This window comes from Perognathus longimembris, chromosome 3 (genome assembly GCF_023159225.1).
Source record: "Perognathus longimembris pacificus isolate PPM17 chromosome 3, ASM2315922v1, whole genome shotgun sequence".
NCBI classification, from domain to species: domain Eukaryota; kingdom Metazoa; phylum Chordata; class Mammalia; order Rodentia; family Heteromyidae; genus Perognathus; species Perognathus longimembris.
Window position 1 is genome coordinate 70670226 of NC_063163.1, and position 16469 is coordinate 70686694.

Sequence of the window (16469 nt, forward strand, 5' to 3'; positions counted from 1 at the left end):
AATTTCCTATAGGCCGAGTCTAACACTCGGACATCGGCTGCCCCAATAATGATGTCATCCATATAAACATATAGAGTAATATCTGGCTGGCTCAGAAGAGGTTGAAGGACTTGTGACACATAATGCTGACAAAAGGCTGGACTATTAGCCATGCCCTGCGGCAGAACCACCCACTCATACCTTTGGTTTGTCCCCTGGTAGGTAACTGAGGGCATGGAAAAGGCAAACTTTTCACAGTCTTGGGGGTCAAGGGGAATGGAAAAGAAACAGTCTTTGATGTCAATTACAATCAAATTTCGATCCTGAGGAATGGAGGGAATCCATGGCAGCCCCCTTAAGGGGCTGCCTATGGGGATTATCCACTCATTAATTTTCCTTAGGTCCTGTACCATCCTCCATTTACCTGAGGCCTTTTGTATAACAAATGCAGGGCTGTTCCAAGGGCTCAGCGAAGGTCTAATGTGCCCTAGGGACAGTTGTTCTGATACTATTTCCTTTAATCTCTCTAACTTGCTTGAGGGGAGTGGCCACTGTTCCACCCACACCGGGGGACCCAGGAGCCATCGAATGGCAGGGATGGTAGTAACAGTGGCCTTTAGAATTGGGGGTGAAGCTCTGTAGAAGAAACAGGAGCCTCCTGACTTGAGGTCTCAGGAGAAGGCACTCCCTGATGGCCATTAGGACCACCTGATGGGCCATGGCCTGATGAGATCGCGGTCTCAGCCTTCTCTAAGATGTCCTGTCCTAGCAGATTGTCTGGTAAGCCTGTCATTATCAGGGGACGCACTTCTCCCTTATTACCATTCGTATCATTCCAGGCAAGCCAGTTCCTAGTTACTTCACTCTCAACTTTGCCCCCTACTCCTGTCATCTGGGGCCCGGAGATCAAATCCCACCAAGAAGGAATTTCCTCCTTCCTTAATATAGTCCGGTCAGCTCCAGTATCGATTAAACATCGGAACCTTTTCCCGGCTATAGTAACCTCCATATTTGGCCTGGTTTTTGAGACTAACGTGACCATCCAGCGGGCCTCAGGTTGGTCACTAGGCTGATCGCCCGGTTGGTCACTAGACTGGTTGCCTCCTTTGGGTGACGGGGCTGTAGGGCGCCTCACTGCTAGTTTAAAGACTTCCCCCCAGCTGCAAACTTGGACTTGTACTCGCTTTCCCAATGATATCCCTTCTTGCACTGGGGGCAAGGTGTCTTAGGCAGCACCTTAGTTTGGCCTGAGTGTTGTCCTGATGAAGCACTAGGTCTTACAGAGCCTGAAGGACATTCTCTCTTGAAATGGCCACAGCCGCCACACCCACAACATTGCCCTGTGCTTACCTCATTGGCTGTGGCAGGAGCAGGCTCCTCATCAAGCGAGGCAGTCAGCGCCTGTGTCCGGGCGGGTCTGAGTACTGAGATACCGACAAGCAAATATCAAGCTTTCTAGAGGCTTATCTTTTATTCCTGCACAAGCTAGTTTGTGGTCTGGGGTCATTCTGTCCCACACCAGGGACCTGACAAGTTCGTCCATCTGAGACCAAGGAGCCTTTTCCTGAATACTTTCCTCCACCCTCTTGACAAAGGAGGCAAGGTCCTCTGTCGCCCCTTGAGTAACTACTAGTGTCAGGGTCTTTGGGGGCTCTTTCCCTAAGGATCTCCATGCCCACATTCCCCAAGGCCCACACCCGCCCCCGACAGGATGCAGGAAGAGGGACCTGTTGAAAGTTAGTAACATATGGATTGGTGGGCCCAAACATCATTTCGAAGGTTATGGGGATTGGGGGATTGGCTGCTCAAAATTTCTCAGCCTGGGCATAGCATGCATCCCTAAAGGAGGCACACCATTTCAGGTATTCTTTCCTAATAAGCAGGGTCTGACCTACGTGTCTCCACGTCTGTGCGGTGGAAAACCGGTTGTTCAGGCCACAGAGTAGGAGTGACTGCTTTTTTAAGATCTCAAAATTCCCTGACTTTCCCAGGTTCCCACCCAGCTGTGATGCTTCCCACGTCAAAGTCTACCATCTCATCCATGCCTGGTAGAAAGTCCGGCAGTGGCTGCTCGAGCTGCATGGGCTGCGGTGGAAGTGGCGACGATGGCAGTGGTTGCGGCGAAAGCGCGGTGGGCTTTCTCGGGTCCAGGGTGGGGTATCTGTTGGGGGAGGGGGGAGTGATAGCAGGGACTGCTGGCTACCCCACTCCCTGACCGCGTGTCCCGGGAACGCGGCATCAGTCCGGGATCCTGGAAGCCAGGCCCCTGATTGAGATTGGCCCAATGCCCATCCGCAGGCCCATCAGGACGGGGCATGGAGCCCTCCTCCTGCTGGTCAGCGGGAGGGTCGCCTCCTTCTCCCTCAGGGCTCTCCTTTACAGTCCCCGCCCAACCCAGTGGATTCTCTCCTGTGGAAAAGCAAGCTTTGAGAGAGGTGATGATTGGGAAGATCACAAGAGGGAGATCATCTCCTAACTCCTCTTCCTTGCTGTCCAGCTCCCTCCCCAGCTGGTCCCAGGTTTCCCATGAAAGTGAGTTAGCTTTAACCAACCATGGGACAGCCTGGGTCAACTTATCCCAAATCCTCTTGGTGTCAGAATCTGAGATAGTCTGTCTGGTATTTTTGAGCATGAACTGTAATATCTTGACAGTTGGTTCACTCCATTGGCTATGCATTTGGCTCATCTTGGTGGGGACCCTCTCCTCTAAACCCAATTACTAAGAGTAATCTGTGGGGTTGCTGAACCCCAAAATTCCGGCCGTGCGTTCCCGCCCCGCGTGGGCGCCAGATGTTGGGGTTTGCGACCCCTCTTCCCACTTCTCCAGAGGAAATGTCCAAATTCCAAACTATGAAAGAATACTCGGCTTTAACCTCCCGCCCGCAGAAGGCAAAGCGTGTTCTTGTGGATTACGCTAAGCCGAGGAGAGAGTTGCCGGAACCTTCCCCCTCTCCTTACCCCCCCCCCACCCCCACGTGTCAGAGGTCGGCGCAGGAAAGAAAGCTCCGGGGAGACAATCTGAGGGTTGAACTGGTCTCCTCTCCCAAAGGGAGAGCAGAGGAATTTATTACAGTGGCGAAGGAGGGAAGGAGAAGGACTTGGGGTGACTAGTTGAAGATTAGCGATTGGCTGAGCCAGGCTGTTCGGCAAGGGTGGCACCCTGGGACTTTCCCCACAGGCTGATGTCATGCCCCAATTGAACTGCCCCTGGGCTCTGGTGGCACCATCTTGGAGGCATCCACGTGGACCTGAGATGGAGACGGGAGGCGGGCCGAGCCAGAACTACTCCTTCCAGTTCCGGACCCGGAAGGCGTAGGAGTGGCTTCCGGCCATGCAGTCCCAGGGATGGAGGAGGGGAGGGTCAGTCAGGGACCGCCCCTCTAAGCATACAGCCAGCATTCCCACAGCCCAGTGACTGTCTTCTGTGGTGAATGGGAAAAGTTACTTATTTAAGGAAATGGCACCTGGAGAATAGGACTGTTTCCTGTATTATCTTCATGGGCTTTAAATGTTATCACTGATTCCTTGTTACCATGCACAAAAGAATAGAAGACACTGAGATTATAACAGGACTGTTCACAGTAGATACAAACTTTGGATCAATTTAACCAGTATTTTATTTGATCAATTTTCCTTTTAAATTTTAATTTTCGCCAGGTAGTGGTGGCTCATACCTGTAATCCTAGCTACTCAGGAAGCTGAGATCTGAGGATTATAGTTTGAAGCCATACAAGGTAGGAAATTCCATGAGACTCTTATCTCCAGTTAACAGGAAAAAGCTGGACGTGGGGCTGTGGTTCAAGTGATAGAGCAGCAGCCTTGAGCAAAAAAGGGACAGTGCTCAGGCCCTCAGTGCAATCCTAGGAAAAGCAGGCATGCATGCCTCCTTGTACATATATTGCTGGTTTAAGTCTTTAGAAGAGTCTTATCTTTAAAAAAGATACCTTATAGTCTTTACCAGATGCCTACAAGTGGATAGATACAATATGCTTTAATTTGTTCGTATTTCTAGTCATGTTTTTTTTAATATTTTTTTTATTATTAATTGAACATAAATTTTTTTACAAGGTGTTGTGCAAAGAGGGTGCAGTTACATAGTAGGGCAGTTTGTACATTTCTTGTGATATCTTACAACCTGTTTTTCCATCCGTTGTCTAGGTCAGGTAGACCCATATGCAATATACAATGTATCAAGCACATATACAGTGTTCACAGACTTGGTCTCTACTGTCTCTCCGTCTCCCTTTGTTAACAGTCATATATCAGGGAGATCATGCCCCTTTGTTTTTTGTGTTCTAGGCTTGTCTCACTCAACATTATTTGTTCAAGTTCTGACCATTTCCCTGCGAATAACAATATTTCACCATTCCTAATTGCTATGTAGTATTCCATTGTGTATAAGTACCATATTTTTTGGATCCATTCGTCTGTGGAGGGGCATCTGGGTTGTTTCCATATTTTGGCTATTGTGAATTGTGCCACGATAAACATGCAAGTACAAATGTCTTTTTGATATCTTGGGTTTTGCTGTTTAGGATAGATGCCTAGGAGTGGTATGGCTGGGTCATAGGGTAGGTCTATATTGAGCTTTTTGAGAAACCTCCATACTGTTCTCCAAAGTGGTTGTACTAATTTGCACTCCCACCAACAATGGAGAAAGGTTCCTCTTTCCCCACAGCCCCTCCAGCATTTGTTGTTTCCTGAGTTCAGAGTATAGGCCATTCTAACTGGGGTGAGGTGGTATCTCAGGGTTGTTTTTATTTGCATTTCCTTTACTAGCAGGGATGTTGAGCATTTCCTCATGTGTTTCTTTGCCATTTTTATATCTTCTCTTGTGAAGTCTCTCTTTAGCTCTTTTGCCCATTTCCTAATAGGTTTATTGGGCTTGGAGGGGCTTAGTTTTTTGAGTTCTCTGTAGATGACAGATATCAGGCCTTTGTCTGTTGCTGTGCTGGTAAATATCCTTTCCCATAAGGTTGGCTGTCTTTCTATTTTGGTGGCTATGACCTTAGCTGTGCAGAAACTTTTTACTTTGTAGTAGTCCCATTTGTCGAGTCGTTCCCCTATTTGTTGTGCCCCTGGGACTCTGTTCAGGAAGTTCCTTCCTGTGCCTATAAGTTCTAGCGTCTTTCCTACTCTGTCCTTCAGTAGTTTCAAAGATTCAGGTCTGATACTGAGGTCCTTGATCCATTTTAAGTTTATCTTGGTGCATGGTGATAGGCTTGGGTCTACTTTGAGTTTTCTGCCTATGGCTGCCCAGTTCTCCCAGCACCAGTAGTTGAAGAGGCTATGTTTATTCCATTGTATGTCTTTAGCTCCTTTGTCGAATATCAGTTGGCTGTAAGAGTGTGGTTTTATTTCTGGGTCTTCAGTTCTAATCCATTGGTCTTCCGATCTGTTTTTATACCAATACCATGCTGTTTTTGTTATGATGGCCTTGTAGTAGAGCTTGAAGTCTGGTATGGTGATACCTCCTGCACTATTTTTTTTGCCTAGAATTGCTTTGGCTATTCTAGGTTTTTTGCTGTTCCATATGAATTTATGGATTGGTTTCTCTATTTCAGTGAAGAATGTGGCTGGGATTTTGATAGGTATTGCATTGAATTTGTATAACAATTTGGGCAATATGGCCATTTTCACTATATTGATTCTGCCTACCCATGAGCATGGGAGGTCTTTCCATCTCCTTGTGTCTTCTTTGATTTCCCTTATTAGATTTTTGTAGTTTTCATTGAATAGGTCCGTCACGTCCTTGGTTAAGTTGATCCCTAGGTACTTTATTCTTTTTTTGGCTACTGTAAATGGAATTGTTTCCATAATTTCCTTTTCTGTTTGTCTATTGCTGGTGTACAGAAAAGCTGCTGACTTTTGTGGATTGATTTTGTATCCTGCTACTTTGCCAAATTGGTTTATTAGGTGTAGGAGTTTGGGTACTGAGTTTTTTGGGTCCTTCAGATATAAGATCATGTCATCTGCGAATAGGGATAACTTGATTTCTTCCTTGCCGATGTGGATCCCTTTGATGTCCTCCTCTTGCCTTATTGCTATGGCTAGGGATTCCAGCACTATGTTGAACAGAAGTGGGGAGAGTGGGCATCCTTGTCTTGTTCCTGAGTTTAGGGGGAATGATTTAAGTTTCTCTCCATTTAATATGATATTAGCAGTTGGTCTGTTGTATATGGCTTTTATTGTTTTGAGGAATGTTCCATCTATTCCTGTTCTCTCCAAAGCTTTTAATAGGTATGGATGTTGTATTTTGTCAAAGGCTTTTTGGGCATCGACTGAGATAACAATGTAATTCTTAATTTTAGATCTGTTTATGTGGTGAATTACGTTGATTGATTTATGGATGTTGAACCATCCTTGTGACTGAGGGATGAAGCCTACTTGGTCATGATGTATGATTTTCTTGATCAGTTTCTGGATCCTGTTAGCTAATATTTTATTGAGGAGCTTTGCGTCTGTGTTCATTAGTGATATTGGTCTGTAGTTCTCTTTTTTTGTTGGGTCTTTGCCTGGTTTGGGAATGAGTATGATATTAGCTTCGTAGAATGAGTTTGGGATTTCTCCCTCTGTTTCTATTTCGCGGAAGAGTTTGAGGAGTATTGGTATTCGCTCCTCACTAAAGGTTTTGTAGAATTCGTTGGTGAATCCATCTGGGCCTGGGCTTTTCTTAGTAGGGAGGTTCTTGATTACCTCCTGTATCTCACCATAAGTTATTGGTTTATTTAGTTGATTTATTTCTTCTTGGTTCAGTTTGGGCATCTAGTCATGTTTTAACTTGATCTTAATATTGACCTTTCTATGCCCCAGTAAAAGATTTATACTCTTCCTTTTGCAATGGAGACTGAAAGCACCTGAATTTTTTAATCTTTGATGGGAGATAGAAATCCAAATTCAAATTCAAGAATTTGACTAAATGGTCAGGCACTAACGGGTTCATGCCTGGAAGCCTACTTCTCAGGAGGCTGAGATCTGACAATTGAGGTTTAAAGCCAGTCCAAAGAGATAAATCTGAAGGACTCTTATCTCCAGTTAACCACACAAACAAAGCAGGAGTGGAGGTGTGGCTCAAGTGGTAGAGCTCTAGCCTTGAGCAAAAAAGCCACCTCAAAGTGTGAGGCCCTAAGTTCAAGCTACAAATTTCATTAGATGGTTGATCCCTAGCTGGGCATGCCCCAAACCTACCTACTCTGGAGGCTGAGCTCTGAGGCTTATGCTTTGAAGTCAGGCTGGGCAGGAAAGTCCATGAAATTCTTACCTCCAATGACTGTCAAAAAGCTGGAAGTGGAACTATGGCTCTCAGTGGTAGAGCACTATCCTTGAGCCCAAACAACTCAGGGAGAATTCCCAGGCTCTGTGTTCAAGCCCCAGGACTGGCAGAAAAATAACAACACATATATCCCCAGAAATAAAGGTTGTGTTCATTTATGACTTATTTATGTATTGTCTTTTAAATAATAAAGTTGTTGAATCCTTCTATGAATAAATTTTCTACGTCTCCATGTTGGCAGTGCATGTTCATGGGCTAGAACAAAGTTTGTCCTGGTGAAAGACAATCCCAGAAGCACTTCTTAACCCTTTAAATTCCAATCACAATGCAACCTTGTACCACAGATGCATGACTTTTCTGTAGATTTGCAACTTTCTGACATATGGCTAACCTGGATCCTTAATTTTCATCTAGGAACTGTCATGTGTGCATGCGTACTTATGTGTGTGTTTGTGCATGCATACTTATGTGCGTATCTGTGCCAAAACAGAGTCAGGTTTCAGGAAGAGTGGTGCTCGAGTAGCAATTCTCATACCATTGCAGTAGCAATTTGAAGTGTTTCCATAGAGCAAATATCAACCAATATCCAAATTCCTAACCTGGACACTCTGGATATGGGGCCACAGTGCACTTGCATAAATCTTGCAGCTGACATCAGTGTGCATTGTACAAAAGAGCCATCGTCACAAAACCATGGTACCTGCACAAAAACAGAGAAGTAGATCAATGAAATAGAATGGAAAACCAAGAAAGAAAGATCCAGAATAGCCAGGACAGCCATCTGAGTTTTAACAGAGCAACCAAAACAGAGGAAAGAAAGCCTCTTTAATAAACAGTGTTGGGAGTTCTGGGTATCTACATGTAGATGACTGAAAATAGGTCTCTTCACCTATCTAACCATGTACAAAAATGACTTAAAATAATAAAAAAATCTTCATACAAGTGACATGAAAGTTTGTAGATACTGAAGGAAGATTTCAAATACCACTTAGAAAAATAATCATAAATAATTTTTCAGAATGGGACTCCAATTGCTCAAAAAAAACCCCAACAACAAAACCATGGCACTGAGTAGACATGATGTGGAAAATGAACTCTGCATCCTGTTTACAGAAACAGGAGGGAGAAACTATGGGAATGTGAGGAAGGGGTAACATTGTCCAAAAAGAAATGTACTCATGACTTGACATATGAAATGATAACCCCTCTGCGCATTACCTTAATAATAACAATAAATAAAATTATAATAAATATTAACATAACAAATTATTAAAATTATAATAAAAATAATAAATAAGATTATATAGAAAAATAAATACAAGAATTGACAGATGAGACATCAAAATTTGAGAAAACTTACACAGCAAAGAAAGTAATGGTAAGAATATAGAGACAGTTCACAGATGGGAGAAAAATCTTTGCAATCTACTTGAATATGTTGTTCTTATGCAGAATATACATTGATCTTACATAATTAAACATTAACAAAAACAGTGTATTAAAAATGGGTGAAAATGAGCTGTACAACTTATGGGTGGGAATGGATGGTAAAAACTAGGAGAGAGTGAGGGAAGGGGTGGCATCATCCAAAAAGAAACATATTCATTACCTGACTTATTTAACTATAACCCCCCTCTGCATATCATGTTTATAATAACAATGAAATTTTTCAAAAAAGAAAAAAAAGTCCATAAAGTTTAACCCCCCCAAAAAACCCCCCACAAATAATGGGTGAATGAGTTGAAGCAGGCAGTTCCTCAGAAGAAATACAAATAGCTACTAAGTACATGAAAAATGTATTGGGCCTTCTGCATAGGCAGAAAAGTCTGTGAGACTCGTATTTCCACTTAAGAACCCAAAAGCTGGAAATGAAGGCATGGCTCAAGTGGTAGAATGCAGGTCTTGCTAAGGGACAGTGTCAAGGTCATGAGTTCAAGCCCTAGTACTGGCACGGGTCATGTGCATACAAGCATATGCACACACACACAGAGGGATGCTGCTGAGGGCGAGACAGTTGAAGGGGGTGCCATTGATCAAGATAAATTGTATTCATAAGCAGCTTTGCTAAATGCCCACCCCTCTGTACAATTGCCTGATAAAAACAATAATTAAAAAAATCCAAATACTTCCTCTCCCAGCCTGGCTCCTTCAGAACCTGTGCTGCCCCATAGTCACAGGAGACACAGAAGGTTCCCTTAATGAGGAACTGTGGATATAAAAGCTCCAAGGACCTCTGAGCCTACAAAGGTTCTTCCCAAACATGATTGCTATTCAAGAGCTTTGCTCAGAACCACAGGCCTGAGCATTGGAGAGCCAGCACCCTTTCTGCATGGGTGGGCAGGTGCCTCTTCATTCTTCTGTGTCCCTGAGTCCATCTTCTCCCTCCCATCCAGGAAACTGAATGCCAGTTATTGCTATGAACACCCAGGTAATTTGAGGGCTCCTAATAGTCTGTTTTGACAAGAGTGACATGTATTTTTCTATCAGTTCACTTTCCCTTCGCTGCTGTGTGTTGAAGACATGACAATTAGGAGCAGATGTCAGATACCTTGAACTATCTTCCTAGAAGCTGACTGATGAAAATTTCCCCCAAATTTACAGTTATCTTACCAGAGATATTCTATCTGCCTTTAACTTTTCTAAATTTTGTCCCATCTATCTTTTCTATATTAAACAATGCCAGGAATTCTGGAGTTATTCATGGCAAAATCATATCACACTGGAACTGCTGAATGCCTGTTGGGTGAGGAATTTTATAAACTAGTTATATATGTACACATACTGGGACATGATAAATTGTATAGGACTTTAGACATTCACATACTGAGGCCAAAGGAGGCTATGCATAGGAGTGTGGACAAAGGCCCAATAGCTATGTGCAGATGGTGATATGAAATAATATTCTGTGAAATGAACTCCAAGAAAGGGAAACGAGACATTTTTCAGTCATTGTTGCTTTTTCTTTTGCCTTTTCCTTTTGTCTCCCTTGTTTGTTTGCATTTGGGAGGGTAAGAGAGGGCACATAAAAGGTGGAAGAAGGATGAACAAAATAAAATAGTAATACTCACTGGGCACTGTGTGGAAAATGAGCTGGATATCTTGTGGGTGGGGGCAGGAGTGAAAGACTGGGAGAGAGCGATGTAACGGGAGAAATGGTTCAAAAAGAACTGTACTCATTACTCATTACCTGATTCATGTAACTGTAGCCCCTCTGTATAGCAACTCTACAATAACACTAAAAATGGAAAATCACATACTTTCTACTGGTCAGCAGTTGGTTTCCAGAGTCTAGTGGTATATAAAATAAGAATGTTATAGCATAATACAGATTTTTCTTTAGGCGTGATGGCTGTTTACCACTAGAAATGGATTAAATGCCACAGAATTGCTTGAGAGTGTTTTCAAAATTTATTTGGGGGTAGAAATGCAAATCTAAAGACTTGTACATAGTTGAAAATATAACCAAATTAGCAAATATAATTATATTAAAGTTAATAGATCCTGGTTCATTTATTTTGTGATTCATCACCTTTCCCCCCCCCCCCCCTTTTTCTCAGTTACCTAAAGAACATGGACTCACAAAACCAAACTGCTGTCACAGAATTTCTCCTTCTGGGTCTGTCAGATGATCCAGACCTTCAGCCCATCCTCTTTGGGCTGTTCCTATCCCTGTACCTGGTCACTGTGCTTGGAAATCTGCTCATCATCCTGGCTCCACCTCCCCCCCCCCCATGTACTTCTTCATCTCCAACCTATCCTTCACTGACATCTGTTTCAGCACCAGCACTGTCCTCAAGATGCTGGTGAACCTCAAGAGACAGAACAAGGCCATCAGTTATGCAGGGTGCCTCACTCAGGCCTGCTTCCTGTTAACTTTGGGTTGGAAAACTTCCTGCTGGTAGCAATGGCGTATGATCAGTATGTGGCCATCTGCCATCCTCTGAGCTACACAGTCATCATGAACCCCTGCTTGTGTGTGGTGTTGCTCCTGTTCTCCTTGCCCATCAATATTGGGGATGCCCTCCTTCATAGCCTGATGATCTTACGCCTGTCCATCTGCACAGATCTCACCGTCCCCCACTTCTTCTGTGAACTGAACCAGGTCCTCAAGCTCTCCTGCTCTGACACCCTCATTAATAATATCCTGGCATACACAGTGACCACCCTATTGGATGGGGTTCCTCTCATTGGAATTCTTTTCTCTTATATTAAAATGGTCTCTTGTCTTTTGCAAATGCCCACCTCATCTGGGGGCAAGTCCAAACCATTCTCTACCTGTGGGTCTTACCTGTTTGAGGTTTCTTTGTTCTATGGGACAGCTTTTGGGGTTTACATTAGTTCTGCAGTTACCAACTCTTCCAGGATGATTGCAGTGCCTTTGCTGATGTATACGGTGGTCCCTCCCATGATGAACCCATTTATCTACAGCCTGAGAAACAGAGATATTAACCAAGCCTTGAAGAAGCTCATCAGAACATTTCTTAGATGAATGATCCTGTTAGGTTTTGGCCTTAGCTTTCTAGAATGCCTCAAATGAGAAAAGTCTTGGTGAGCTAGTGGATTCCCCCTCCACTCTAGTCTGTCTGTCTGTCTGTCTGTCTGTCTGTCTCTGATTAAAAAATTGATTGTAAAGGTGATATACAGAAGGGATACAGTTTCATAATTCAGGTAATGAGTACATTTCCTTTTGAACAGTGCCACCAACTCCCTCATTCTCTCCTTTTCTCCCAGTTTTTCCCCTCCCCACTCCACTCCCCACCAAGTTGTAAAGTTTATTTTTAACAAAGTGTTTAGTGAGTATCACTGCTGAATTGGTTCACCCTTTGTCCCACCTTTTCTGTGCTTTCCCTTCTCCTCAAACCAGAGAAACTTATATACAAGACAAAGGGTACAGAAGTAAAAAACAGTGACACAAAGGGAAAAGCAGAATATAAAAGGAAATAAGAGGAAGAAGGAGAAGAAGAAGAAGAAGAAGAAGAAGAAGAAGAAGAAGAAGAAGAAGAAGAAGAAGAGAGGAGGAGGAGGAGGAGGAGGAGGAGGAGGAGGAGGAGGAGGAGGAGGAGGAGGAGGAGGAGGAGGAGGAAGAGGAGGAAGAGGAGGAAGAGGAAGAAAAAGAACAGTAAGTAGTACAATATAAAAACTTGTTTCCATTTCTTGGAGTTCATTTTGATAAGAATAATTTTATATGATCATATGTACATAGCTATTGAGTCCTTGCAATCCTCTCCTAAGAATATCTTACTTTGTTCTCACTGTGTGAATGCTTAGACTGCTGTTTAATTAATCATGACCAAGTGTAATTCTTTGTCTTTTACTATATATTGGGTTTATTTGTAGGTTTATAGGCACATTCTAATTACTACAAATTAGAGAAACTGAAGTCTATGTGTCTTTGGGACTGGTTTACTTCACTTAGTATAATTTTGTTCCAGGTCTTCCCATTTTCTTACCAATGTTGCACTCCAGTCTCAATGATCAATGAATAGGTATCATAATGAATCTGAAGGTCTCTACTTTGATATGAATACCACAGGTGCCAGATTTCTGAGTGAATTTTGTTGGTCAGCTTTCTTAGAAGCAGAATATGACTGTCAAATTTTTTGGAGGGGGGTAGTGATTAGTGACAGAAACTCCCCTAGGGGGATTTTAGTGATGCCATTAGGCCAGGAAAAATGAAAGAGATAAATGCTGCTCTTACCACCACTAAAGGAATAGCCATGGCGGATAGATAACGGCATTTGTGAAGCTTCCCAAAACCTACAAATGCTTGTCTCTCCATTCCCATGATACACTGAACTTTGTCACCAGAGCCACAACAAATGGAATATCACTTCAGGTTTGTGTTCAACAGAGGCAATTATATCAAGAATAGATAGACAGCTAGAAATTTGGGGGAGCCACCCTGACAGTGAGGGCATGGTTAAGTGGTAACATGAATATGCTGGCTCACCACAAATATCCAACCAGTCTTGCATTTAATGAGTCTAAATTATTCTTTCCAGTATTTGAAAAGTACAGCCTTACCATCAACTTAGAAGGCCTTGTATAGCTATCAGTATCTTTTTCCCCTTCCCCACCTCCTTACTGGTTTTGAACTCATGGCCTTGCATTTGCTAGGCAGAACTTCTGTTACTTGGGCTATTTCCCAAGTCAAGACATTTCCATAACTACCCTCCAATCTTCTAGAAGTATCTGCTATCATGAATTAACACAGTAATTATATTCTCTCCTAGGACAAACACTCTAGAAATGTTAGCATTTCATTGGGATTTTCTTGTTGGTCATGACCTCCAGACCTGGGTGATATCCCTAAGCTTTTGTGCTGAAGGCTAGTGCTCTACCACATTCAGCCACAGCATCACCTCTGGTTTTCTGGTGGTTAATTGGCAATAAGAGTCTCATGGTGTTTCATGGTGTTTCCTGCTTGATCTGGCTCTGAACCATGATCCTCAGATCTCAGCCTCCTGAGTAGGTAGAATTGCAGGTGTGAGCCACCAGAGTCTGGCTTCATTGTATTTTTTTTTAAACCTATGACATTATATGCAGATTCACCCATGTTTTAATTCATGAAAAGTTGAAATAACATGAACTTGGTGCCTCAATTTTCTCAGATGATGCATCAGAGACTTTACAGATGTCATGATATCCAGAGTGCATTTCAATGCTTTATATTTTGAAATATCCATACTAATAATACAAAAATTCATGTGGTTTGTTGAAGAAGTAGTCTCTGAGCTTACTTATAGTATGTATGATGATACACTATATGAAATGGTTATTGCAGTTTATGACATTTTTGTATCCATTTCACAGTACTAAAAATCATTCTTGTGTAAATAAATGCAGTAGAACATCTTATTTGTGGTTTTTCTTTCCATGAGTTACTCAGTCAACTACAACATGAAAATATTTCATAGAGATACTCCCAAAAATTTTTAAGATCTTATGTTCACTTTTCTGCAATCTTATTAACATGAAATAGACATATAAGGAGATTTCATTTTAACATGCAAATGTATACATAAATGTACCTTGAAAACTTCATCATAAACATGAAGTATGTATTATTTTCAGATCCACCTTTGTGATGTGTCCTTGCTAAACCTCTGCATGACCACTTGGAGATAAATTGGATATTCATACTAGATTAAATTACTCCATGGAGCTAGGTGCTGGGGGCTCATACCTATAATCCTAGCTGCTCAGAAGTCTGAGATGTCAGTATCATAGCTCAAAACCAGTCTTGGCAGGAAAGTCTTTTTATAATTGTGTATTATAGACTTATTTAGGGTTCTCCTAGGTGAGTTTGGTAGGTCATATGCGTAGAGGCTTACTCATTTCTTCCAAATCATCCAGTTTGATTGAATAAAAATTTTCTAGATAATATTTTCATTGGATGCTCGTATCCTATTCTTAGTATTAGAGAAAATGCTTTTGGGTTTTTAGTGTGGTGTTGGATATATACACATACATATACATATGTACTTATAAGAATAACATATAAACACACAAAAACATGAATAAAGACATGCACACACATATATGGTATACAGATAGAGAGAGGAGAGAGAGAGGAGAGAGAGAGTCTTTTCTGTCAAGAAGTATTTCTCACTCAGGGCCACTTTGCACTTGCTAGGCAAGCATTTTACCCCTTGATTTATACCACTTACAAGGGCACCACCCCTCACAGTTGAGCTACACCCTCACAGTTAAACCATACCCCCACAGTTAAACCACACCCCCAGATAAGCTGCCCCCAGATAAGCTCTCTACCCCCAACATCTGAGAAACCTCACAGCCCTATATACCTCCTTTTAGGTTGATGTATGTCAAATTTGTCATGACTTTTTATCATGAAAGAATATTCAATAAATAGTTTAAATATATTGAATTTATTTTATGTCAATTTTACTTCAACAACACTGTTAACAATAAATGACATTTTTAAACATGATTATACAGGGTGTGTTCTAAATGACAGAATCTAACACACATGAACAGAATTAGCGTTCCATGAACCATCTATTAGATCCTTTCCTTTTTCCTTTCCTTTCCTTTCCTTTCCTTTCCTTTCCTTTCCTTTCCTTTCCTTTCCTTTCCTTTCCTTTCCTTTCCATTCCCTTTCCTTCCCTTCCCTTCCCTTCCCTCCCCCCCTCTTTCTCTCTTTTGTGGTGTGTGTGTGTGTGTGTGTGTGTGTGTGTGTGTGTGTGTGTGTGTGTCCCCTGGAGCTTGAACTCCAAGCCTGAATTCTGTCTCTGATCTTCTTTTGCTCAAAACTAGTGCTCTACCACTTTGAGCCACAGCTCCACTTCCAGCTTTTTGCGGGGTAGTTTATTGGAGATCAAGAGTCAGTCAGACTTTCCTACCTGGGCTGGCTTTGAACCATGATACTCAGCTGTCAGCCTCTTGAGTAGTTAGTGATCAACTCTGATCATAGATGCAGAGGCATGAACCACTGGTGCCCAGCTATTTTTCTAATTTTTAAGAAACTCATTATAGTATCCCAGGCATTTATACAAACAATCCAAGCATCTATACACAATAAAAACTGCATCTAGGAGCCTAAATAAGGTGCAAACTTCCTCACATTTTTGTTAGGATAAGGTTAGGAAATACTCGCACTTAATTACAAAACCATTATGAAGAATCTTAAGTTTATTTTGGATTGATTTGTTTGACAAAAAACAAAATGAGTAGATAAATCAGGCTTCCCCATGGTCTCTGAATGGATCACTAAATCGATTTTTTTTCATCTCTCAGGCTTACTTCCTTAGGGTTTGTGCTGCCCTGTAACAGCAAAGGAGTTTAATTTTTTTTAAAAGAATTGCATTAATGAGGAGTTTGGAATATTGAGTCCCAAAGGGCCAAAGAGACTGATAATAATCTGCCTGGATCACCATGCAGTAGCCATATTGTGTTCCAGAGGTTGTATACCTGGCCCTGGTCTCAGAGACCATGATTTCTGCACAGGAGGGCTCTGCTGTCTTTTGGGGATCCCTGAAACAGAACTCCCACTTTCCCTTTTTCATATTCATGGAAGAATTGGACATGATCCCTTAATGTGGACACCCAGGTAATCTGAAATCTCCTCATTTATACTTTGCCAAGCCATGACAGGTCTTCATCCATCCATGTGTTTTGTGAGATGAGGCGAGCAGAGAAGGTCAATCATGGGACTTGATCTTGGGGCTTGGGCCCTGTCCCTGAGCCTCTTTGT

The 16469-nt window shown here is 42.3% G+C and overlaps 1 protein-coding gene across 1 annotated transcript; it reads left to right on the forward strand.

Annotated features, from left to right (window-relative positions):
* The first annotated feature begins 10822 nt into the window (after positions 1-10822).
* On the forward strand, positions 10823-11741 carry LOC125347676 (putative gustatory receptor clone PTE03). The gene is given in 3 exon segments (XM_048340656.1): positions 10823-10976; positions 10979-11122; positions 11125-11741. Coding segments are annotated over 3 exon segments (915 nt in total).
* The last annotated feature ends 4728 nt before the right edge of the window (positions 11742-16469 follow it).